The following is a 24,976-nucleotide window of genomic DNA, read 5'->3' on the forward strand; positions in this document are numbered from 1 at the left end:
TCCTATTATTTCCAGTGTAGCAGTAAAATGATGAAAAGGAGGAAGCCCTTATGTGGTAACTGTCTCATGATTTCGGTTCTGACCCACTGATTCCCATGGGACTTAAAACACAACTCAAGTTATCTGGACTGGACCCACTGAGCTGAGATGTTGTCTTAGTTCTATAATGACTCATTTACAGACACAAGTATTCGGATTTTAAGCACGGGTGTGTGAATTGTTTCAGAATGAACAGGAACCAGTGGAACCACAGTCAAGAATAGCCAAGATACACTTTCACTACAATCCTATGTGTGTTTACTCAGAAAAATAAGCTGTACTGTTTTCAGTGAGACTCACTCCTAAGTAAGCAGACAGAGGACTGCAGTCTTAGACGTTGTTTTCTTACTGATAATGCACACACACATATTCTAGGCAGAAGCTACCATGCGCTTCCTTCTTTTTAGAAGTAGTGTTATAGTTTCATTTTTTCACATCTTCATATCTACCATTTTTTATTATTTTTGGAGTTCTTTACTCATCCTAAAAAAGCATATGATTTTCAAAGAAACGCATGCAACTGATCCATCGACCTGAACTGTCTTCAGTCAAAATTAGTAGGCCCATGATGCTGTAAGGGAAAGAAAATGCCCATTAGAAACTGAAAATGTGCACAGCCTTATCAAGTCAACCATTTCAGACCACTGTGTTAAGTTTCTCTAAACACAGAGCTATTTCAGCACCATATTATTTGAGGTATTCCAGATACTGATTGTCTTTTAAATGTGATTCTTAACATTCACTGGTGTTCAGGGATGGAAGGATCTGTCAGTTTCAGATCTCTCAGTTTATCATTTTTCCAATCTTAAATTCAGTTCAGCAGTTTGCACCTTAAAATTATCATGACAATTTGCCAGCATTTTACTGGGAATTTCTCCTAATCCACACATTTTTGCACAGTTGTGACTAACTTACCCAAATTTTGCAAGCCATTCCCCCTAAAATAATGCATGTTGATATGTTATCTTAACTAATGCATTCATTTTAATGTGCATTTTTACCCAATATATGCATTTTGTAAACACTGGTTAGAGAACGGTATCACAAAATTTGGATAAGTGTGAATTTAGAAGGGTAACTGTGTCTTGGTTTGCATATTGTTTCAGAAAGCATGAGTTTGATATATTTCTCTTTACACGCAAAGTGAACTGAATTTTATCCCTATACCTACCGGTGTTGTGACTATCAAGCAGAGAAACATATTTGGACATTCAAGAAATGCATTTTGGACTTCTGCATTCACCAAATCCTGCAATCTACAGCACCATAAACAGGAACTGAACTGAAGTGTTTCAGAGGTACTTTGAACCCCCATGCCTCCCTGGTTGTTGTTAACAACTGAACCTTCAAGCAGGTGCCCTCCAGTACAACTTACATTTAACTCTGGAATAGCATGGTTCACAATGCACCGTGTTCTTGTAAATCCAAATGCTATCTCCCGCCTTCACGTTTTCCAAAGGCGCTTTGCAGATTTCGCACTAGGAAAACACAGAGTTAAACAAAAACCATTAGTTGTTATTATTTATTTCATCAATTCTGAGTCAGATACCAACCAGGATGAAGGCTTTAGAAAGCTTGTTGAAAAAGTGTGAGCACCTTTAGCTAGTGCCAAAAAGACCACAGAGAAGGTGCCTGCCTGATATGAAGTGGGAGGGAGTTCCAAAGGGCAGGTGCTGCCCAGCTTCAGCATTGTGCGGGACACACCTCCTGACAAGGTGGCATCTGCAGGATGTATTTGCTTGCGGAGCACAGTGACCAACTGGACATGCAACTGGACCAACTGGACATGCCAGTGGCGTAGCGTGGGTTGTCAGCACCCGGGGCAAGGCAAGTAATTTGCGCCCCCTAACCCGTGGATTTGCGCCCCCTAACCCTAACCCCCAGATGTTGCGGCCGGTGCGGCCGGCCCCCCCTGCACCCCCCACGCTACACCACTGCCACAAAGTAGTGCGAGGCTTAATCACATGGCGGGGAAGAAGGCAGCAACTGGGTCCCGGGGGCGTCTCTGATGTGACTTTACGGGCACCATTTGCAAGCGGGGAGCGGCACCCCATCCGCGCGAGCGCGCCCCCAGACGCAGGAGCCGCGCAGGCAGGGCTGGGGGCTGAGGCGCCAATGGAGGGGAGATGAAGGGCCTGCGAAGCCCTCGAGCACCAGAGAGCTGCTCCTGGTTTCGCGGGGGGGGGGGGCTCGGCCGGGGGCGGCAGCCCTTTTGTCCGCAGGATGGCAGCGGCGCCACCGGCCAGCCCCATTACCGGCCCGGCCAGCCTCCCGGGGCGCCAGGGCTCCGCCGCAACTAACACCTTCCCTCCAAAACTGGGCTGGTCGGATGTAGTTCTCTCCTGCGCTCAGCTCTGCGCTGGGCGGCCGCTGCATTTTCCCTCCCCCAGATAGTCCCTCCCTCGCTCTCTCTCCGCTCCGCAATGCACGCCTGGCACCCTCCCCCTCCACAGTGGGCGGCGACCCGGCAGCTCGGATCAGATTCGCACAGCCAGCACTGTGAGAGAGAGAGTGAGCCAGGACCAGGTAGGGGCAGAGAGCTCCGAGTGCGCCCCCAAAAATGTTGCGCCCGGTGCGGCTGGCACCCCTTGCACCCCCCACGCTACGCCACTGGGACATGCAGGAAATGATGCAATCTTTTAGGCATCTTGTTCCCAAAGCTCTGCAAGAGAGCCAGTGTGGTGTAGTGGTTAAGAGCGGTAGACTCGTAATCTGGTGAACCGGGTTCGATTCCCCGCTCCTCCACATGCAGCTGCTGGGTGACCTTGGGCCAGTCACACTTCTCTGAAGTCTCTCAGCCCCACTCACCTCACAGAGTGTGTGTTGTGGGGGAGGAAGGGAAAGGAGAATGTTAGCCGCTTTGAGACTCCTTAAAGGGAGTGAAAGGCGGGATATCAAATCCAAACTCTTCTTCTTCTTCTTCTTTGTACACCAAGACCTTGAATCCAGTCCAGTAGCTAATCAGCAGCCGTGTTATGAAAATGCCAGATAGCGAGTCATCTTTAATATACGTTACGGTGTGCAAAGCACGGAAGACTCAATAACATTTCAGTACAACTGAACTTAAGATCTCAGAGAAATTCCGCCTCAGGGTTGTTTTCCCCCTGTACAAATATAGTTTTCTTTATTCTTTGGCTGTCGTAAGGAGAATGCAGGATCTGTTTAAATGCCATATTCCCATGTTTTTCCCCCTTCCTCACTGCACACCGATGCTACATTCTCTTATAACTTGGTTCTACAGAAGGAAAATCAGTGTAGCAGCTTCAGGGCTAGAATACTCCCTCCGCTGTTCTGGGTGCTTCCTCCATTCTGTCCCATGATGACTCCATTGTTATCTCCACAAGAGTACCAATAGCAGAGCAGCAAGAGCAGTGAATATTTCCACCTGTGGACCTCCCTTTCCATGAGACAAAGAGGGAGATCTGCCCTATCCTATCAGGGAAGTTTTTAACGTGTGATATTTACTGTATTTTTGGTTTTTATGGAAGCCACCCAGAGTGGCTGGGGAGGCCCAGCCAGATGGGCGGGGTATAAATAATAAATAATTATTATTATTATTATTATTATTATTATTATTATTATTATTATTATTTTATTATTATCCTTGGGTGCCCTTCCAGGGACCATAGGGTTGCTCTCTAATTTGATTTAAAACCCGGTGCTTTGGTCAAAATTCACAATCGTCATACTACAAATCCATGCATATTTAATGACAGTTGGGTGAAAGACATGTTCCTACCTTGAAGCAAGTTGCATGACAGCAAATCTGCAAGGCGTCGAGAATCATCTTTGTGTCTGTGCCCAAGGGCTTCCGGCAGTAAGTGCACATTTCTTTTTCAATAACGGCCCTGTGTAAGAACAGGATTCATTGAGTGCATTCCAGTACTACAGTACTGGAAGGTTTCACTGTGCAAATATTCTCACTTTTCCATGCCTGCGTGAAGCTGTGACCTTCTCACCATGGCTCGATGTGCAAAGGGCGGGCTAGAACCGGTTTCAAGATTGGGTTGCCTGAAGGCATAAAGGCGCAAGTCACCTGGGCAAACCCATGAAGGGGAGCTGCATAACTGCACTGCTAAGCTCTTGCACAGCTCTCATTCATTCAGGAAGGTTGCCAAAGCACAGATAAACAGATCACTTGGAAGAGCTGTTGCTAAACAGTGAATCTCCCAAGGCAGGTATGGGGAACCTGTGGACCTCCAGATATTGATGGAATCTGACCCATCAGCCCCAGCTAGCATGGTCCATTGTTTAGAGATAATGGCAGCTGTGGTACAGTAACATCAAGCGACAACTTAAATGTATGAATGGACTGACACAAATCTAACAGTACAGACAAATTTTCATATTCACTGACATCATCTTAGTAGTCATACCTTTTCAGTGAAATCAATTCACCCACTCTACTGCTAGCTATCTAGCATACAGTGTAGAGAAATCGAGTGAAGATGTCCCGTTCGGACATGTGAACGGGAAAAGCTTTCAGGTAATAATAATAATAATAATAATAATAATTTATTGATATCCCGCCATCCCCAGCCGAAGCCGGGCTCAGGGCGGCTAACAACAATAAAATAAGACAACATTTTAAAGTAATAAGTGTAAAAACTTGGGTATGGGGCAAAATAGACAAGATGTTTCTCACTTTGATGTAAAGAGATAGTAGGAACATTCTACCACATGTGGTGGCCTTGTAGGGTTATTAAAGACTACTGGGAATTAATCCATAACGAACTGAAAAAAAATGTTTAAAAGATCCTTTACTAATAACGTCAGAAGTCTCAAAAGAAGCAGCAGCAAGTGCGTCTATTGCAACTGCAGCCATGTGGATTTTACTTGCACAAAAGTGGAGAACAGACGCAGTTCCAACAAAGGAGGAGTGGCATCATAAACGGCTGGAATATGCGGAACTAGCGGGTATGACTAATAGAATAAGAAACAGAGATTTAAAAGAACTTAAAGAGGGTTGGGTGTTATCTATAGACTATATGAAAAAGTATTATAGTAAGACAATGAACCTAGCGGAATGAGTATAATTCAGCAGTGTAAGTTATAACATGAGATAAAGAGAAGGAGAGAGGAAAATTTAGAACAAGACAATGCAGATAGGTTGGGAACAGAGAGGAAGCTTGGGGAAGGGAAGTATATGAAAAGACGTTTTCTTATCATTCTTTTTTGAACGCAACCGTTGTACTAATGTGGATCTACTAATGAAGAACTGCAGCAGAAAAGCAAATAATAGATGATAGTTAGATAGATAAATGATAGATAGATAGAGGATAGAGATAGATAGATAGATGATAGATAGATAGATTAGATAGATAGATATAGATCAATATAGATCGATAGATAGATGTGTCTCTCTTTGCTTTCTTCCTCTATATTTCTTCATTCTACAGTGTTCAGTATATATACCCACCTATCAGAAGTAGAGTAAACAGTTTTGATAGATTTTCCAGGGATGTTGTCTTCATAAGCATCGTGGGGAAATCTGCTGTGATACGAGGAACATAAGCTGAGCGATGAACAATAGGGTTTTGTTTTTTAAAAAAACGCTTTTCAAGTTTGCACTCCGACAAAGAGAGTGTATCATCAATCAACATCAAAGCCACCTACAGAGACTTGAGGACAGACTTCAAAAATATACAGATATACAAGAAACAATTTTAAAAGAACAGTTGGGGGAGGAGGGCAAGATGAGACTTGTATTGCATTATACAAAAAGGGCACAAAACTTGCTTTTGCATGGCTCCCATTATTCAGTAGGGCTCATGCAGAATGAGGATTTTGCCCCCAAGGGGCTTATATCTTAAGAGCATGCTTAAGCACTTGATATTTTAGAAGTAATGGATTTCTAAAATAACAGAAAAGCACACAATAGTGTCAGATATAGATGTCATTCAGCAGTGAAACCATTCAGCAGAATGAAGACAGATAAGGCACAAGGTGAAATAAGAAAACATAAAAATGTGCTATTTTATGTTTTGCAACACTGTTCATTTATGACTCTCAGAAATTTATTGCAGGGCCAGAAAAGAGTCAGTAGAAATGCTGCAATCATTGTTTACATGTTTGCAGTCCCAGCCAGGCCAGCAAAACCAGAAGATTTATGATACCCCTGATGGGTTCAACAAACATGACTGCATTCATCTTTGTAGGTCAATGCATGTCTCCCTCCATAAATCCTAATTATTATCTGGTGTTTACATGCATGTATACATTCTCTCTCTCTCCACATAGATCCCACATTAAGCATGCTAAACCTCTATTGGAATCAATGAGCTGAGCTGAGCTGTGTATTGTGGCTGTAGTCTGGTAATATCAATAGCCCTTTCCAGCCATTTTGTTTTAATCCCTTATCACTTGCATTTAATTTCGCATTTTATTCTGGGATGCCAGAAAACCATATATTGTATTAGATTATCATTCATTCTATGCGTTCAAGAAACCAGAAAGTTAGCCATGCCATAGCTGGGGTGGGGGTGGGGGGAAATAATATTGTTTGTGTTTAAACAAATCATGTTTAAACTGTTATTTTTGGAATTAGTACACGAGGAAGTATTTCTGGAAAAATACGCAGTGTATTTTTCAGGTACCTATTCTCATATGTCCTTGTGTACACAATTGTGTCCTTTGGACTTGAGTAACTGCTTGAGGCAATACAGCTGAAACACATACAAAAAATGGGGAGAATTTCATTCTCTAAAAATAAACATACAAAAGCGGTAAGAAAAAGCAATGTCATAAGAAGAGAACAAGAGATCCCTGATGCATCAAGCCAGAGGCCTGTCTTGTTCCAGCACCCTGGTTCAGAGTGCCCAACCTGATTTAGTTGGACAGGGACACAATAGCTCTCTCCTGCCATTATTTTCAGCAACTGGGGTTTGGAGGCAGGCTAACCCTGTTGCTGGGGGGTAGCTTATAACCACTGTGACTAGTTGCCATTGCCTCAGCCTTTAAACTTGCTGGACATCACCATAGCTTGGGTAGCAAATTCCTTAATTAACACTGCATGGTGTAAAGAACTGCAATTCCATTTGTCTGGCCCAAATCTCCTGCTATTCCATTTCAGTGGATGGCCCCAGGTTTATTAAGAGAAAGGAAGGGAAGCTTTTCTCCAGCCACCTTCATGATGCCACCTGCAAAATACTACAGGTTCCATTGTTCACTGTTTAGGCCTTGGTCTTGACCACATTTTTGAAACACTGGATTGATACGGACAGATGTTTAACAAATGGTAACTTAACACAGGGCACACATATTTGTTTAGAAAGCTGTTCCTGTTTCAGGTTTTACCTGATGGAGAGAAGTTGGTTTTTTAAAAATCACAATTCTGTGTAGGATCACAGGCGAATATAATCCTAAACTCATTGGAACAAAGCAAGAATACAGAGTTCGAAGGTGGTAGAATGGACGGTAACACTTCATACTGTGGCCAGAAAGAACTATGGAAAGGGGAGCTTCTGAGAGAAGCAGTTTGTTCTCCGATGCCTGCCCAAGCAATTCTTTTAAATAAAGGGGGTGGTTTGTACACGCAGAACGCTTCTCTTTCCTGAGATTTACAGACGGGCAAAGCTACATGTGTGTGTTACCCACATTGAACTTCCCCACCTGTACTCAGAAAGAGTTGCTGGACTGGGAAAGCTGAATTTCTTCTAACACATTTTCCTTGGTAGGGGTTTATAGGAGAGATAGCCTTTTGCAGCTGGGGAAAAAGGAAAAACACTCCATTTATTGGCTTAAGAATACTGTACCTGGATCCTCTTGTGTCCTGGTATAAATGGTTCATTTCTGATGGACCACCTGGAATACTGGCAGATTCATGGTCCTGCTCTGGTGCCCTGTGGAGGAAAAGGTTGGAGTAAGAAAAAGAAGTCTAGCCTTGATTTATCTTCCCCACCATTTCTCTATTCTTCTACTATGCATGTAGTGAAGGAGGGGGATTTAAAATATTAAAAGGGGAAAGAGGAGGGTGGGAACTTAAGAGGGAAAACTCTCAGAGGGAATGCATTCATCAAACACTGGCTACTCTGCCTTTATTTTGAATGCCTGTTGTTTTTGTGCCAGAGCCTTAAGCTCTGCTAAATGAATAGCCATCAGTGCCAAGCACTGTTTTATATGCAGAACATGTAGCCTGAGAGAGGGCCTCTCCGCTGTTCTTCCAATCTAAAGCAATGAGGCTGATCTGAGAGCAGAGAACGGAGCTCATTCTTCACATGCAATCTTTGGCTGCAGTCCTACTCTTGCTTGAGCTGACTCTGAAGTTAGAGAGGTTTCACCCTTGCCACCATTCCACCAAAGGCTTCTTTAAAAAAAAAACACCAGCCAGCAGCCTAAGGGGTTTACCAGACCCCAGAGAAGCGTCTGCAGTGGTGAATGGAGAAGGGGGAAAGGCAACATTGTATACTCATACCAAGGCATACTGGTGAGGAAATGGAAAGTGTGGGATGGCACTGGCTTGACGCTTCATCTGACCTCCCCACAAACTAATCAGAACAAATGCACAATAAACAAGTCCTTTCAATTAATAAACAAGTGACATGAATTAACCTCTGCAGGATTGCCATGGTTATAAGAACTAAGATTTAAGACTCACCTCTTTTTGTTTTGATCCTCAGGTGAGGATTTTACTACAATGAGATCATCTAGTTCTTGGCTTCTGTCAAAGATAAAGAGCAGAGCCTGATGACCACAAAATACTGGATGTTTTACTGGACATTTTAAAAAATGCAAACACGAATGTTACTTCATCAAGTCATCAATGATTTCTGTGAGGCAGGATCTGTTTTAATTTTTATATCAGATTCAAGCACCAGACAAAAAGTATGATGCATTATCTGCTGTGAAGAAATATTTCATTACAAATCAAGACATTTGACTTAATGTCCCATAAGCTGATCCTGTGATTATTTATCAAGACTACTGTATCTAATAGGACTTGGTCCCAAGTCCTTACACATTATTGCAGGAACTTCTTAGAAACCACACCTACAGCTCACCAAGCCCTAATTCCATGTATCAGTCATTTCTTCATTTTTGAAGAGGCTTGCTTAGTTAAACGTTTGGAACATAGCAGCCTACTGCCCCTCATCCAGCAGACTTCACAGGAAGGAGTCCATTCCAGAGCTTCGTGTTCACAATGATGCACAAACTCTTTCCTGACCTGCAGGACACCACCTGCTTCTATCCTCCTGGTCTCCAATCACTGCCATCTTCTAGGCCTCATTTCCTGCCCCTCCCAGGCTATCCTTTTCCAGGTTCCCTCTCATGGAGGAAGGGAAAATTCTGTACATGCGTTTGATACAGAGGTAGTGCTGCATGGGCAAGGAAACCATGTGCTCACAGCTACACATATGTGGGATGTAGCCAATGTTAGTTCTACTCAAGGGTAGACCCACTGAAATTAATGGCCATGACTAACTTAGGTCTGTTAATTCCACTAATACTCTGAGGAGAACTTAGTTGGCTACAAACCCTCCCTGCATTTTTAACTCAAGCCACAGGTAACAGATTTTCTATAGTGCAGGAGATATAAAATTTAAAAGGATTGCCTTTTGTTTTCCTGTGCAGTGTTATTTACAGAGATGAGGTCATCTAGGTCTCTTCCTCTGTGAGAAAAGCAAAGAAACAAAAAAATTGGACTAGTTACTTTTGCAAGAAAGGAACCGCTGATCACAAATACTCTCAGGGAAGAGCTAGGGGGAGAACTTAATGCATTAGGTAATTGTCAACTCATAGGGATATTCATTACAGCTAATAGTTCCACCAAAATGTTTTCCTTCCAAGATTTAAATATACTAAAATTATCCTGAGATTTGTTTCTCTTTTCCTGATTAAGTGACATGATCAAAACTAAGCTTCCTGAAGAACTCAAATGCCAGCACATAAACCAACCCTGATATAATGCACTGCATCCCATTTATGTCAATGTAACGGAAATGCCGTCTGAATTGGAGGGAGGGAAACATCACTAATTTCATGTCATTTGCGGACTGAAAGCAGCAACAACAGTGAATATCAATGGTATTTGCTGAATTGATTATGGTTCCAGACCTAGAACAAATAAACCATTTCTACTCCTGTTCCCATTTTCATTGGAATTCTCTGCACAAACTGGCCTTGTTCATGGGTCATGATAAGCCAAACCATGGCTTAGAGCAAACACATAAGCATGCAAACTCCCAGAAAGAGATTGCGACCACTCTGCTCCTTCCTAGTTGTTTCGCTGCTTCAGCACACTTAGCTAAGCCTTGGTTTGGATTTAGCCTGCCATCTGAACCCAGGCTCATGGTTTAGCTCTCCTGGTATGCCCCACGGAGGACCTTAAGGTCCATATATAGCAACACCCTAGAGGTCCCAGGCCCTAAGGAAGTTAGATTAGCCTCAACCAGAGCCAGGGCCTTTTCAACACTGGCCCCAGCCTGGTGGAACGCTCTTTCTCATGAGACCAGGGCCCTGAGGGATCTGATTTCTTTCCACAGGGCCTGTAAGACAGAGTTGTTCCACCTGGCCTTTGGCTTAGAATCAGTTTGATTCCCTCCCCCTCTTTCTTTTTCCTTTCTCCTCCTGTGAAAAGGCTGCATCCTAATGTTTTAATGTTGTATCTTAATCTTTTAAATTGTATTTTAATCAACTTGTTTTTATTATTGGTTGTTAGCCGCCCTGAGCCCAGTCTTGGCTGGGGAGGGCAGGGTATAAATAAAATTATCATCATCATCATCATCATCATCATCATCATCATCCAGTCTAACCACATGCTGTAACACAGGTTGGTCCTTCCCTGTCCAGTATTTATCTCCCCTCAGCTAGTCTCCCACAGGTGCTTTTATCCCGGTCAGGCTCACTGTTGGAATTGGGAGCTCAGCTGAGGGACAAATGATGTCAGCAGGGAAACCGAAGGGAAGGAAGTAGCAGGCAAGTGCCGGCAGGATCCTGTGCTCACCCACACATCCCTTTTGCTCTTAAAAATCAGACTCCTTTTCCACATCAGACCCACTTTCTTCTACCTGACTGCAGCCGATTCAGGGTTGACCATTGGAGCCTGCTACCATCAAATGCAGCTCTTGCTGTTTGCTCAAGTAACTGACACTTTGGTGCTAAGTATTTTGAATCTCTAGGCAGCCACCGGAACGTTGAGGATAAACGTAGATACTTCCGATGCTAAGTAGCTTGCATTAGCGCACCATGTCTCAAGACATAAAAATCCAATGCGCTGCCTTCTTAATACAGCTATTAATATAAGCATTTCATAACATTCCTGTTGTTCAAGAATTATGCTTATAGCCAAACCATAAACAAACTGAAGGCAATACAGTAAATATAACATTAGTTCGGGAATTCTGTTGGAGCAGAGGATTAATTTTTTTCTGGAACAGAGTTATGAGTCATATATTTTAGGGGGAGTTTTATTTTATCAATTTTCTTACAGGTACATTCTGCCTTTTTTGTACCATAAGAGGTTCCTAAGCAGTTTCCCATCCAACTACTGACCAGACCTAAACATGCTTAGTTTCACATATGTGGTGGCCTCCTATAACTTCAGACCAGACCCTGGGACATTATAGGGAGATGAACATCTCTGAAGACTTCCTCATTAATAAAAACAGACCAAACTAGACTTCTAATGTCAACAGAATCAATGTGGTTGCCTAGTGGTTAGGGCACTGGACTCTGAACTCAACTCTCTATTTGGCTACAAAGCTTACTGAATGGCCTGGGTTCAGTTAGTTGTAAGTTGCCTTGAGCTGCCTTTGGCAAGAAAAAGCAACCAATAAATTTAGTAATAATAATGTACCACATTTGAGCAGCCTTTACTTTTCAAGGAGTTGCTGTGACGGCAAAAGCTCTGATTTATTTATTTTATACATCCATATACAGAGAGAGAGAGAGAGAGAGAGAGAGAAAGTATATCTATACCTATATCTCTATATCTCTAGACAGATAGATAGATAGATAGATAGATAGATAGATGATAGATAGATGGATGATAGATGCTTCCCTTCAAATGAATTTGCATCAAAAGCTGGCTTATGGAAAAAATAAAAGACAATAGCATGAAAACAGAAACAGAAAATTTGCAAACATTCTAAACAAATTCAGGAAACATCCTAAAATGAGGGTCAGACACATAACCCACCTGCTATTAGTAAGACAAATGGTTGATAGAACAGGAACATTTTAATCAGTTGGTGGGAAACAGTAAGAGAGGGGTCCAGATGCATCTGCCAGGGAAACCCCCAGCCCAGGAACTGCTTATTAAATAAATAATATCTCCATGCTCTCAAAATGGAACATAAATGAATACATACATCTAAAATCATGGTACAAATAGTGCCAAACTGATAGCTAACAAAATGAGGAAAGGGATAGAATTCTCACCGGTCTTTGGGGATTTCTGCAGTAAGTGCCAAGCCCATCACGCCCACCAAACGTTCTGGGTAGCCCAAGCACAACAGCTGGCTCTGATGCTACAGGTAAAAGCTCAGCCCTGTTGTACCAAACATGTTTACAGCCATTCGGAACACATGCAGATATAGTCTTACAACTGGAAAATCCTGCTAAGTCCTCGCCTAAACATTGTTTTGACCATTCCTTGGTAACATGTGTTATTTTCCCTGCTTCTAATACCTCCAAAAGCTTTCCATTAAATGCCACCTTCTCTGGTCCAGTCTTTTAAGAATGCAATTCTAACTTTCCCCCAGCCCAGCAGGGCAGGGTCATTGCTGCCTCTGCAAACATGCCAGAAGGTGGGGACAGAGGCAGTTTTAGGGTAGCGTATGGTTACCAGACGTCCCCGTTTCCCGGGGACAGTCCCCAGATTTACAAATCTGTCCCTGGACAAAATCCGTCCCCGGAATGTCCCTGGATTTCATTTAATGTCATTTAATTTATATTTTATTTTAATAAATTTTCATTTAATTTATATTTTAAGTGTTGTAGATTTATGAGTAGGGAATGAATGTTGTGTGATTGGTTCAACGGCACAAGACACATCATATGGGGACTTCTGGTGAGGCAAAATGGCGAGCACCACAGCAGTGAGCAGCTCCTGAAGCCAGCCAGAACCAACTGCACTACCAGGCTGGCTCCGGGCCGCTGAGACTGCTGCTGCTGCTACCACTGCTGAGGGGGAACCGGGGACGCCTGGCACGTCAACAGGGGGAACCACTGACACACACCCACACCTGCAACCCAAATGGAGCTGGGAGTGAGAGCGCCCGGCTGACTGCCCAGCGGCACTCTGGGGCCAGTAAAAACCCTGGAGCCGACGCAGGGAGAAGGAGGAGAGGAGGAAGAGAAGGAAGAGAGAGAAAGAGGAAGGAGGAAAAAGAGGGGGGGCCGTGCTTGCTCTGCCGCTGCCGCCACTAAGGAAGAGAGGTAGGAGAGCACCAGGAAGGCAACGGCACATGGCCAAGCCCAGGCCCAACCCAAGCCTACTCCACGGTGGCTAACACTCCAAGAGAGCAGGCCAGGGCCCAGAGGAAGGCCACGCGACAGAGGAGACCACAGAAGAGAAGATATTACTTTTTTTTCAAAATAAATAAATAAATAATTTTAATAACTTTTTTTTTCTCTTTTCAAAAAAAAAAAGTGTCCCCAGAATCTTTGAAAAAAGTCTGGTAATCTTAGGGTAGCGCAACCAGTTTGGTCATGTTTATTCAGGAAGCGCTGCAGCAATGTTGCAGAATGGAGCACGAGAGGTGGAGGGCACAAAATTTTAGTGGTGCACAGGGCGCCGCTGAAATTTGAGAGCCCAAAGTCTACCATTGGTGGGGGTAAGCGGATAGCTGAGACAGCCTGGCGCTGACTCAGGCCTGAAGTGCCCATTTCTGCCCATCCATCTCATAATGAACTGGTTCACACGGTTGTTTCCATACCTAAGGTTGCAACCCTAACCGTGTTTATTCAGTAAGCTCTGCTGAATTCAGTGGGGCTTATTCCCACTTGGAGACAATCAGTCAGGTTGTTTATCCACAAGAGTGACCAGAGGAGGAATGACCTCTGGGAACAGTGCAGACAGAGGAAACACCATGGTACACCTTTTAAGTTAGTCATGACTACAAGTTTCATTGATTTCAACCTACTCTGTGCATGACTGAGTCTGGATTAAATGATGCACAATGAGGAATCTGTGTGGGAAATGTCTAGCATAAACAGGGATTTCCATGAATACAACTACCATTCTTGTTTCAATTTCTTTAATTCTCCGGGTCATGAGAATTGTCCCTGAGAAACAATGGTGGTATCTGTGGTTCATATGATAAATTCTCTATCTACAGGGTCAAAACTGGCAACATAGACCAGCCCAAATAGTTTTGTGGGAAGATACAACCCACGTTTTTGATAAGGAGTTAGATTCACTGGCTTTTTATGTTTTCCTACTATTCTGTGGTTTTATGACCATACAGGCTATTTTCACATGTGGATTTTTTAAAAAAGAGGCATACCATCTAATCCTACCTGGGAAAACTAATCTTTGGATGCCTTTTCTCTTTTATTGTCAACTCCTTACACCTGTGAAAAGGAGATCTTGCCGATATAAGGAGAAAACTCTGTGCTATATTTAAATTATGTTGCCTTCCTTTGAATTTGTGCAGTTACACAGCACTTGAGCTGGGAGGTGGGGGAGTTAACTCCAGGCATGTCTCTCCGACAAATTTAAACAATCACTTAACTGTTTCAGTTCCCAACTAAGAAATCATGGAAATTCTAGTTCAATTAAGGAGCTATCAATTGCCTTAAGTCTCTTACAAAACCAACATTTGCAAAGTTGGGTGGGGTAAGGAAACATTAGAAGTTACACTGTTAAAACAAAAAACCAAAACCAGATTAAGCCTTCAATGCATGTAGATGTGCAGCTCGATGAGAAGACTCACCCCTTGGCATGTCCATTAGATGTACGGTTCACTTTGATGAAATCATCAAGATCTTGGTGTCTTAAAGAGGAAAGAAACACAAAGGAAGGTTATGGTCAATGTATTGGACCTTTTAGGTAGCGTAAGGACCAAGGAGGAAGGGGAGAAACCACCACAGGTCCCTTGCATCACATCCAAAACTTTAGGACCTAAATGCCATGGATTCAACCACAGCCACCTGACACCAGCGCAACTTTGCATGAGTAAGAAAGCGCAACAGAAGGGGACTGGTAGTGATTTCTCAAAAAATGCTCTGTCCCACTTGGCCTTGCAGAATCTTCAACTTTGCTTCTTGCAGTGCAAGCCTCCCTTAGAATTAGACTGCCCCACAAACCATGGACTTGCTTTGAACCACAGACTTGAAACAAGAGTTTGTATGACAGGGGCAGGGAGATTTATATGAATGTAGTATTGATCCAATGGCTTTCCAGGGTCTGGAATATATGCCAGAGGGTCCTGCTTCTCTTGGACCTCCTCTGAGGAGACTTCAGGTTCAACGTCTGGATGGGACTGGGCAGTTACTAACCTCAGCATGTTACAGATTCTGGGAGCAGATTGGCAGGGTAGGGGGGAGTATTGTTGGAAGAGAATTTCATAGCATTAGATCATTCCTCCTTTGCTTGGAATCCAGTGTTTTCCTTTTCCTTCTAATTGATTAAACTGCTTTATGAAATCGTTCTTGGCATTTATCCCGTGCCCTCTCCACAGCTTAAACTTCGGAAATAAATTAAGTGGTAAAGAAACTTCCAAGACTTACCCTTTATCACCTTTATCGCTTTTAGTTTTGACTTGGATGAGACTGTCCAGCTCTTGACTTCTTTAAACAAAATCAGTGGGAACAAGTACAGAGATATTTCATTTCTTAACGATGATTTTGATATTGAAACTAAATAAACCACACAAAATATCTTACAGCTGGAGTATATCCATGGCAATTTATAATTAAGATAGATTTGATTTTAGGCAACAACAACAAAAAAGTCTCTCAACTGGAACCTTTTGCTTCATAATGTCCTGCATAAATAAATACTATGTCTTGTTCCTTAATAGACTATTTATCACATTTGTATCTTGCCCTTCCTCCACAGAATTTGAGACAACAAGATCCTCAACTTCTACAGGTCTGATGACATCCAACTTTAAGACTAGGGCAATGGCATTTGACTAAGGGAGATCCAAGATAGGGTGATGGATCTACTGTGCAGTGGGCAGAGATCTTAGGTCAAGGGATGGCTGGAGTCCAATTCTCAGGTGCCACCTATGGGTCCTTTGAGGGTTGGAGACTGCATGTCAACTCATTCCCAGCAGCTAGCTTAACAACTATACCCCACTCCCAGGTGAGCATTGTAGGTGCTCACAGATGGTCAAGGTGATTAGCTCTCTTGGACATCCTTTCCACTCAGGTACCCCAGGAGGTAGCTCTTCTGTCAGCAGATGGGCTGCCAGTTCCTCCCTGACCATGTGTACCAAAATTCATGTAGCCTGATTAAACCAATTTTTCTCAGGTTTGCATGAAAGAGATGCCTTCTGCCATTCCGAACCCTAACCTTCAGCTTTGCCTCAGTCAGCAACCCAGGTATTTACATGGTGACCCTAGTGACACATCAGTACCTACAGGGTTTTTCATGTTTGCACTTAGCTGGCCAGCTGATTGGGTCTTTCTCTTTGTCCTGAGCCCACAAGTCTTGCAGGATTCACACTGCCTTGCCTAGAGTCTTGTGGTTTGCTAATAAACTACCAGAGGAGCCATCTGGAAGCCTTTCTGGGCACTCTGCAGGACCAGGTCTTATTGCTGGAGGAGAGAACTTAGAAGCTGTACTGGAAAACAAGCAAACTTAGTGTCTTTCATTGTTTCGGTGTCACGGACTAAGCACATGAGCTGGGCCTTATGATTCCATGCATTATTATCTTTCTTGCTCTCATTCCCATGCCTTCCCTGCTATGGTCACAATCCATGCCATCTCCATCGCTTTATTGAAGCCATAGAGCCTTTCAAGACTTACCCCTGGTTACTCTTATTGCCTTTGGTTTTGACATCAATGAGATCATCCAGTTCTTGGCCTCTTCAGAGATTAAGCAAAATCAGTGGAAGAAAGTACAGAGATATTTCAATAGTCGGCTAGAATTTGACATTCAAAGCAAATAAACCACATGAAATGAGGCTAAGCCTTCTGCTTCATGCTGTCCTGTATAAATAAGCACTGTGCATCATGGCATGTTAGCATATTTACTATTATCTGTAGCCCAGCTTCCCTCCCCAGAGCTCAGGGCAGCATATACAGGCTCTTTTCTTAACCTGTAAGATGGTGAGATATTCACTAAGTCCAATCAATGAGCTGCCTAGCAAACTGGGAATTTGAACCCTGGTTCCTTGAACTCACGTCTCCCTACTTCATGTTCACGTTCCACAGTCTGCACAACGTGGAACAACTAGGCTGAACACAACTTCAAACATCACTCTTTAACATCACACATCCTTCTTGCTGGCTTTTGAAGTCACAGACTGTCAAACAAATAAACAAAGACTTCTCAGGTAGTCCCTAGTGGGCTGTTATACATGGCCAGTGAGCTGCATTTAGCTTGCCGGGTCAGACGTTGTACAGGCCTGTTCTGACCCAGTTGCCACTGACAGTTGTAAATAAAATGCATGCTATCCTCCTTCAAAGAAGCTCAGAACAACAAACATGGTTATCCCACTTTATCCTCAGAACAAGCCTACGTGAGGTGCTTAGGACATAGTTCACACAGTTAGCTCTCATTCTGAAAATGACACATCAAACACAGTAGGGCCTACCTCCCAGCTCTCTCTTTTGTCATGGTTTTGTTAGCATCTGATTCACTGGGTTTTGCTGGGCCTATCTGCCTAAAAAACAGAGAAAATAGGTTCATCTAAATAAATTTGAAAGTTGTGTTGTGCATGTTCAATTATTCAGCTTGCCCAGATTAAGGAGAGAAACCAAAATGATATTCCAGAGAAGTTAGAAAGATTCATCTTGACACAGTTCATACTCTGACAATACAAAGTCTAGCAACTGCTTGGATATGCGCAGCACAAATGTCTCACTCTGAGAGTTGCTAGTTGTCTAGTGGTTCTCGCAGTGCAGTAAGTTTGGACTGTGCAATGAAGGTTGGATATCAAAGGAATAGCTAAAACAAAAATTACAGTGGTACCTCGGGTTACATACGCTTCAGGTTACATATGCTTCAGGTTACAGACTCCGCTAACCCAGAAATAGTACCTCGGGTTAAGAACTTTGATTCAGGATGAGAACAGAAATTGTGCTCCGGCGGCGCGGCAGCAGCAGGAGGCCCCATTAGCTAAAATGGTGCTTCAGGTTAAGAACAGTTTCAGGCTAAGAACGGACCTCTGGAATGAATTAAGTACTTAACCCGAGGTACCACTGTATTGTAGTGACTTAACCAGGTCAAAACGGAGTGATTATGAGAGAGAACTAAATAGCATCTTCTTCTGCAGATACCTATTATAATAATGCACCATAGCTTCTACGGAAGTGCTAAGAAGCATTTATCACAAGTTAAACACACACATACACACATTATTATTTTTTATTATTAAATTTGTATACCACCTTCAGCTCTCAGAGTGGTTCACAGGATAAAATCAGAATATAAAATAACAAAATACATAATCAAAAATAAGAACAACCCAAGAACCCCTAACAGGGACCAGAAAGGAATGCAAAAAGTACAAGTGATCCCTGCCATTCTCCCATGCCTGTCTTGCAGTTTTATTTATATAACTGCTTATAAGAGTTAACCCAAAAGCTAATACTTTGAAAGAGGAGGTTGCATCATTGGATGTTGTGTCTCAAGAGAATATTTTTAGAAAAGGCATTGTAAGGGGCAGATCAGGCTGCTCTCTCCGAGATAAGGCTATACTGAGTTCTGATCAAACCAGGTCAGTAGCAAACATCTAAATGAGATATTGCCAGGTTTATTTGGTGGGTTCAAGGAGATGTTAGATATAAAAGGAAACATTTCCCCCAAACTCTTTTGACAAAGACTGCATAAGCAATGCAAATTGCACTCTCAAGCTACTTCATGGAAAAGCACTTTGAAACATTTAATATAATGAGATGCATTCAACTAAGTAGTCCCATGCCTGCCAGAAGAAACCTACACAAGCACAATAACGCTTCCCTCCATCCTCCATGAAACTGGCTCTGGGGGTGTCAGAAGAACCCCCCCGGAACAGCACACAGGGGGAGAAGAGAGCAGATCATTCCACCAAGCAAGAAGAATCTGCTTAGCGCTACACTGAACCCCACCCATTAGGAACAGGCAGAAGCAGGGGAGACAAAAATGTAGAGATGTTCAGTGTTTAGTTTCATACAGTGAGGAAACAACACACAAAAAACCTCCAGGCTTCTATAGAACCCTAAATGTAAACAAGGGCCTGTGTACATAAATTTGTGCAATATGTGTTGTGTTCTGCCCACCATCAAGAAGTATTGGGTGGGTTGCATGAACAGGGTTTGTGTAGACCATGGGTAGGCAAACTAAGGCCCGGGGGCTGGATGCGGCCCAATCACCCTCTTAATCCGGCGTGCGGATGGTCCGGGAATCAGTGTGTATTGACATGAGTAAAGTGTGTCCTTTTATTTAAAATGCATCTCTGGAGTATTTGTGGGGCATAGGAATTTGTTCATTTTTTTATTCAAAATATAGTCTGCTGCCCCCACAAGGTATGAGGGACAGTGGACTGGCCTCCTGCTGAAAACGTTTGCTGACCCCTCTAGACTCTACACTGTATATAGCATTTGCACAGAAAGGCTGAGAGCTCAAGACTTGCTTTCTCACCTTGCAATATGTATGCAGTGGCGTAGCGTGGGGGGTGCAGGGGGGCTGGCCGCACCGGGCGCAACATCTGGGGGTTAGGCGTGCAAATCCACGGGTTAGGGGGCGCAAATCCACAGGTTAGGGGGCGCAAATTACTTGCCTTGCCCCGGGTGCTGACAACCCATGCTACGCCACTGAGAGGATGACCCCTTTGCCTTAGAACTATGTGTCAATCGGCTCAGTGACTGAAACGTCTAGTGATGATCTCAAACCACAAGCAAGATCAAGCAAAATCAGATTTTCCATGGAAGCCGTTTACCATTTCTGCAGGATGAATCACTAAGTGATATATGTGAATGTGCACTCCAGCCATCTCAACATCTAACCCAGCCAACTCAGGATGAAACACTGCCACTTTCCAGGCTTTTCTGATTTGTCTAATAAATCAATGCCCCTCTTTTCCTCGTGGATAAAACTTAATGCTGATTGAGTTGGCTACAAGTCAGATCCCCACCCAGAAACTGCAGCGCAAGGTGCCAAGAATATTTAAATAGGATTTCAGACCCAGGAACATCTCACAGGAGTCCAATGGCTAAGAGAACTAACAGTAAGTGCTTAGGATATGAACAGTTGCAGCTGCATATCAAAATTATGATATTACACTGGAATTTCAGGAACAAAACTCCATCATCTACAGGTATGACAGGTGAACATTTGAGACTTTCACACCAGTAACATTAGAGCAGAGGGTACATGAACCATGGTTACAAAATGTGGTTTAGGGGAGAGGTATGTTTACTTTCAAAACCACCAGTGTACTCAAATACTGCTGGCTTTGATAAGTTAAAGGTAAAGGTACCCCTGCCCGTACGGGCCAGTCGCGTCCGACTCTAGGGTTGTGCGCCCATCTCACTTAAGAGGCCGGGGGCCAGCGCTGTCCGGAGACACTTCCGGGTCACGTGGCCAGCGTGAAAAAGCTGCTCTGGCGAGCCAACACAGCACCCGGAACCGCCGTTTACCTTCCCGCTAGAAAGCGGTCCCTATTTATCTACTTGCACTTAGGGGTGCTTTCGAACTGCTAGGTGGGCAGGAGCTGGGACCGAAAGATGGGAGCTCACCCTGTCGCAGGGATTTGAACCGCCGCCCATGCGATCGGCAAGTCCTAGGCACTGAGGTTTTACCCACAGCGCCACCCGCGTCCCGCTGGCTTTGATAGCAGCCCATAAATTGAGGAGACCTAGTGCAGCATCCTATACATATCTCCTCAGAAGGAATTCTCATTGTTCAATTGGATTTACTCCCAGCAGGTAAGTATAAAACATATTTACCATGGAGCAAGCACCAATGGGGACAGGATGATAACCTGCAGCACAACACTACAGCCAGGGCTTTGAAAAACTGAAGAACCTGAAATGAAGAACATGGGCAGATCCTTTCCTCTTCCTGCGTGTTCCTTTTATAGATAACAACAACCCAATTCCAAACGTCTAGTGTCACTGGCCACAATAAATATTCAACCTGACCCTTCTGTGCAAGGCCATGCACCTTTGCACCTGCTGAGCTTATGTCTGCACACACAAGGCTCTCCAATTTACTCCAACATGCCCACACAACTTCCCTGATGCTGCAGTTAGCCCACACTAATTGCCAGACAATTTGTATGGAGGAATTAGCTTAAGCTATAAAAGAACCAGCAAAAAGTATCTATTCCTGTGCGGGAGTTGGCGATGAAAAGGGTAATCGGTCATAATAGAAAGCTGTGGCCTCAGCAAAAGAGGATTGCCTTTGAACACGGTGTCAAGAGTGCATCAGCAATGTCTGGATTTGATCGGCCAGGGCTATTTGTGTCCAGGACGGCCCTCGCTCACAGGGCAATTTGTAAGCTAGCCAGCAAATGAGGCTGATACAGGAATAGCATTTGTTCCGATTCAGGACGGCGTTTTCATCTCTGCCAAGACATTGGCCAGACAGTGCCAGGCTGATTTAAATTCACCTCACTGAAGGCTGGACCACAAAGAGTTGCCAAGAATTAAGAAACTAAAGAGCACTGTAGCAAACCATGAGAGCACATTTACAGCCTGCCAAAAATACCCCGAGCTGCTGAGTACAGTAATTTTCAGAATTAAACGGTGGGGAAGAAGTTGTCTTTCAGGATGTTTTGAGAAGTAGCATGAGCAAACAATTACTGGGAAAGTAACGCCAACTTGCTCAGTTATGCTTTCAGAATAAACATAGCCTTCTAAGCTCTCTATTGACTTCACAACTATAAAAAGCACACATCTGAGTACTCCTCAGCAATTCCATAAAACGTAAAACAATTAGATTATTCATACAGAGAAGTCCTTAAAGATGGAACATTTGGCTGCAAAGGTGAACCAGGTGGCATGCTGGTTTCAAGTTAATTCAAAGAACTATTTTCCCTTGCGTTAGAATGCAACCCACAGGCCAAGAACCATTTATTTGCAGGATCAAAAGGCAGGGAGGGAGTCATAGGAACAAAGGAAGCTGCCATATACTGAGTCAGAACATTTGCCCATCTTGCTCAGTGCTGAATACACTAACTGGCTTGAAAACAGTACTGCATGTTTCCCTCCACTGCTCCAAATTACACACAGCACCATTTCCCTAAGAGCTTGCATCATTGGATCCTACTTCGCTCTGCCCACCCTGATAATTTTCCCTAGCGTTCATCTTGTTTGATGAATAGGATAGGTAGGCTGGGATGGAATCTATCTTTGATAGCAGGTTCAGACTGATAACCAAAGTATTTCCATAAATACTGCAGGTTATCAGAGGGACAACTGACCTATTTATCAATCAGGTTGTGCAAATCATTCATTGGTGCTGGTGTGAGCGAAAGGAAGGTAGAGTTAACATTAATTTCACAGAAAGGACAAAACTTCGGTTTTTGCATTTCCCCCCATGCAAATGGATAATACATTTTCGACATCTCCTTCACATCTCTTCTAACATTACTACACTAAGTTGGGTTTTAATAATAATAATAATAAATCCTTTAAAATAAGTAAATGAACTTAGTGGGTTTAAAGCAAAACAAAAAGAAGTTGTTGTTTCTCTTGACAGCAATTAATATGGATGCATCTTTCTGGTGTCCTCAACTGGATTTTTGAGCCCCACCTTGCCAGGTGTCAGATTTGCTCCCCTCCCCCGTTGCCTGGGGGCCAAATTCAAGGATGTTGCACCAGAATCATGTCTCCCAATTAAGCTTCTCAAGCTGCTTATGGTTTAGATACTGACACAAAATAGCCATATAGCACGGTTACTATAGCAACTTGTAGCTCAGTCAAATACTGTTACCGCAGCTCTCTACCAATGGTGAAACCGGAGCAGAACGCTTGATATGCTAATAAAAACCACAGAGGAGAGTGAATATGAAATGAGTGAGGAAGGGGATTAGGAAAAGGCTTGAACAAGCCTTTGTAAGTGGGTAGTGACAGCAGCTTTTCCTAGTTAATTTGCCGATGTTTTATTCTCTAAGATCTCCAAATCTGACAGCAGAAATCTTTAATCAACACATTGTTTCCTTCCTGGAAATATTTCATGACTCAAACTCTTTCAAGAGGGGAGATCCCATTGTAGTCCAGTACATGCCGTGGGATTTATTAAAGACGTCTGGCTATGCACTTTAGACTAGGAATGCACACAACGATGCCAGAAATAATCTCTAAGATGTGACCCAAGTAAATTAAGACTAGAGTTGCTAGGTTGGAACCCAGAGATTACCACTGTAAACAGACTTTAAGTCTGATGCTGGGATAAGCTCAGTTGAATGTTTTCCTCAGACACAGTTGTTTTTGGTCAGATGCTTTCGCAGTATAAATCAGCCTCTGCCAACCTGGTATCTTGTAGAATATTGTTGGACTACAACTCCCATCATCCTTAATCATTGGCCATGCTGGCTGGGCACATGGGAGTTGGAGTCCAACAACATCCAGAGAGCAGTGGATTGTGGAAGGATGGTATAAGTAAACTAAGTTGCATTATGATGATATATTGGATCTGTATTTGCCCACTGTGTTTCAGCTGCCTCATATGTTTGTATTCTTTCTCTAAACATCATCTCTCTCAACTTTGACTTTTTCTCTTTCAAAATGTCAATCTTAATGTCAATCTTCATACGTATCTACAGTTCTCTCTCTTGGCATCCCTCACCTTTCCCCAACTTCCTTACATTTCATGGCTAATTTCTAAAAAGAAACCAGAGCTCAGATCTGCTGGGAATCTGTTCTTGTCCATCTGGGCTGGGCTGTAGCTACTCTGGGCTGCTTTGTAAGAAAACAAATGAATGTATATTGCAGCAAAACTGTGTATATATGTACATATATGAAGTGGATGGCTTTTCTACTGTGACAAACAAGCACTTCTGTGGATTGTCTTTGCAGGACCAGGGCCAAATTGAATAATATAACTTTACCATCAAAGCCGAATATTGAACTACAAATTACACCGAAAGGGGCAGAATCAAATCCCAAGGGTTCCTTCCAGGGAAAGCACCTTCAGAAGCAAACCACCTTCATGGGTGAAGTACTGGAGAAAGGGAAACTTCACCCTTTTTCCCACCACCGTTTTCACACTGGAAATGTCCCCAATTGACCCCTTCCCACATGGTGTTCCAGATGCATGTTTGCAAGGTATCCCCAGAACGTGAATTATAACTGGATAGGGTAAGGGTTATGCACATTCTGCATCCCGCTGTTTTTCTTTTGCCAAATCCCCCCTCCAAAAGCTACTTTGCCTAGAACAGGCATAGGCAAACTCGGCCCTCCAGATGTTTTGGGACCACAACTCCCATCACCCCTAGCTAACAGGACCAGTGGTCAGGGATGATGGGAATTGTAATCCCAAAACATTTGGAGGGCCGGGTTTGCCTGTGCCTGGCCTAGAAGAAGCAGAATAAGGTTTTGCTGCCATTTTCTTACATGAAGTTTGCCCTGGATTTTGGGGGCACAGGTCACAGGGGATGTATAAAACATTTCAATGCTGTTGCTGCTACTTTCCTGACTTACATCTCTTCCACTGAAATCAGCGGGTCTTATAAGTGTTTTGCTTTGCACCCAGTAGCAACCATCATTGGTTATTGTGTCATCACATAAAACACCAATCATTAATCACATCACTTTATGTTACCTAGTTCTGGCTGGATCGCTCACGGCAACATTTGACTTTGGAGGTGTAATTGGTTCCGATGAATAGATAGTCCT

The 24,976-nt window shown here is 43.3% G+C and overlaps 1 protein-coding gene and 1 long non-coding RNA gene across 2 annotated transcripts in view; one reads left to right on the top strand and one right to left on the bottom strand.

The window, feature by feature from the left end:
* Positions 1-280: 280 nt before the first annotated feature.
* SCEL (sciellin) overlaps positions 281-24,976 on the bottom strand; it is a 55,915-nt gene continuing 31,219 nt past the window's right edge. Inside the window, exons 11-23 of the mRNA XM_081859514.1 lie at positions 24,903-24,974; positions 17,749-17,817; positions 16,958-17,017; positions 15,712-15,771; positions 14,916-14,975; positions 9,581-9,647; positions 8,636-8,772; positions 7,794-7,880; positions 6,636-6,704; positions 5,459-5,533; positions 3,779-3,887; positions 1,415-1,517; positions 281-610 (exon numbers count right to left, since the gene is read on the bottom strand). Coding sequence (XP_081715640.1) covers positions 594-610; positions 1,415-1,517; positions 3,779-3,887; positions 5,459-5,533; positions 6,636-6,704; positions 7,794-7,880; positions 8,636-8,772; positions 9,581-9,647; positions 14,916-14,975; positions 15,712-15,771; positions 16,958-17,017; positions 17,749-17,817; positions 24,903-24,974 — 985 coding nt within the window. The 3' untranslated portion in view covers positions 281-593. The remainder of the gene's footprint in view (positions 611-1,414; positions 1,518-3,778; positions 3,888-5,458; positions 5,534-6,635; positions 6,705-7,793; positions 7,881-8,635; positions 8,773-9,580; positions 9,648-14,915; positions 14,976-15,711; positions 15,772-16,957; positions 17,018-17,748; positions 17,818-24,902; positions 24,975-24,976) is intronic.
* Positions 19,742-22,718, top strand: LOC309339895. The gene is made up of 3 exons (XR_014155628.1): positions 19,742-19,785; positions 19,956-20,596; positions 20,971-22,718. It is a non-coding gene; the product is annotated as an uncharacterized lncRNA (long non-coding RNA).

This window comes from Podarcis erhardii, assembly GCF_964252035.2.
Source record: "Podarcis erhardii genome assembly, chromosome: 4".
Classification (NCBI taxonomy): Eukaryota; Metazoa; Chordata; class Lepidosauria; order Squamata; family Lacertidae; genus Podarcis; species Podarcis erhardii.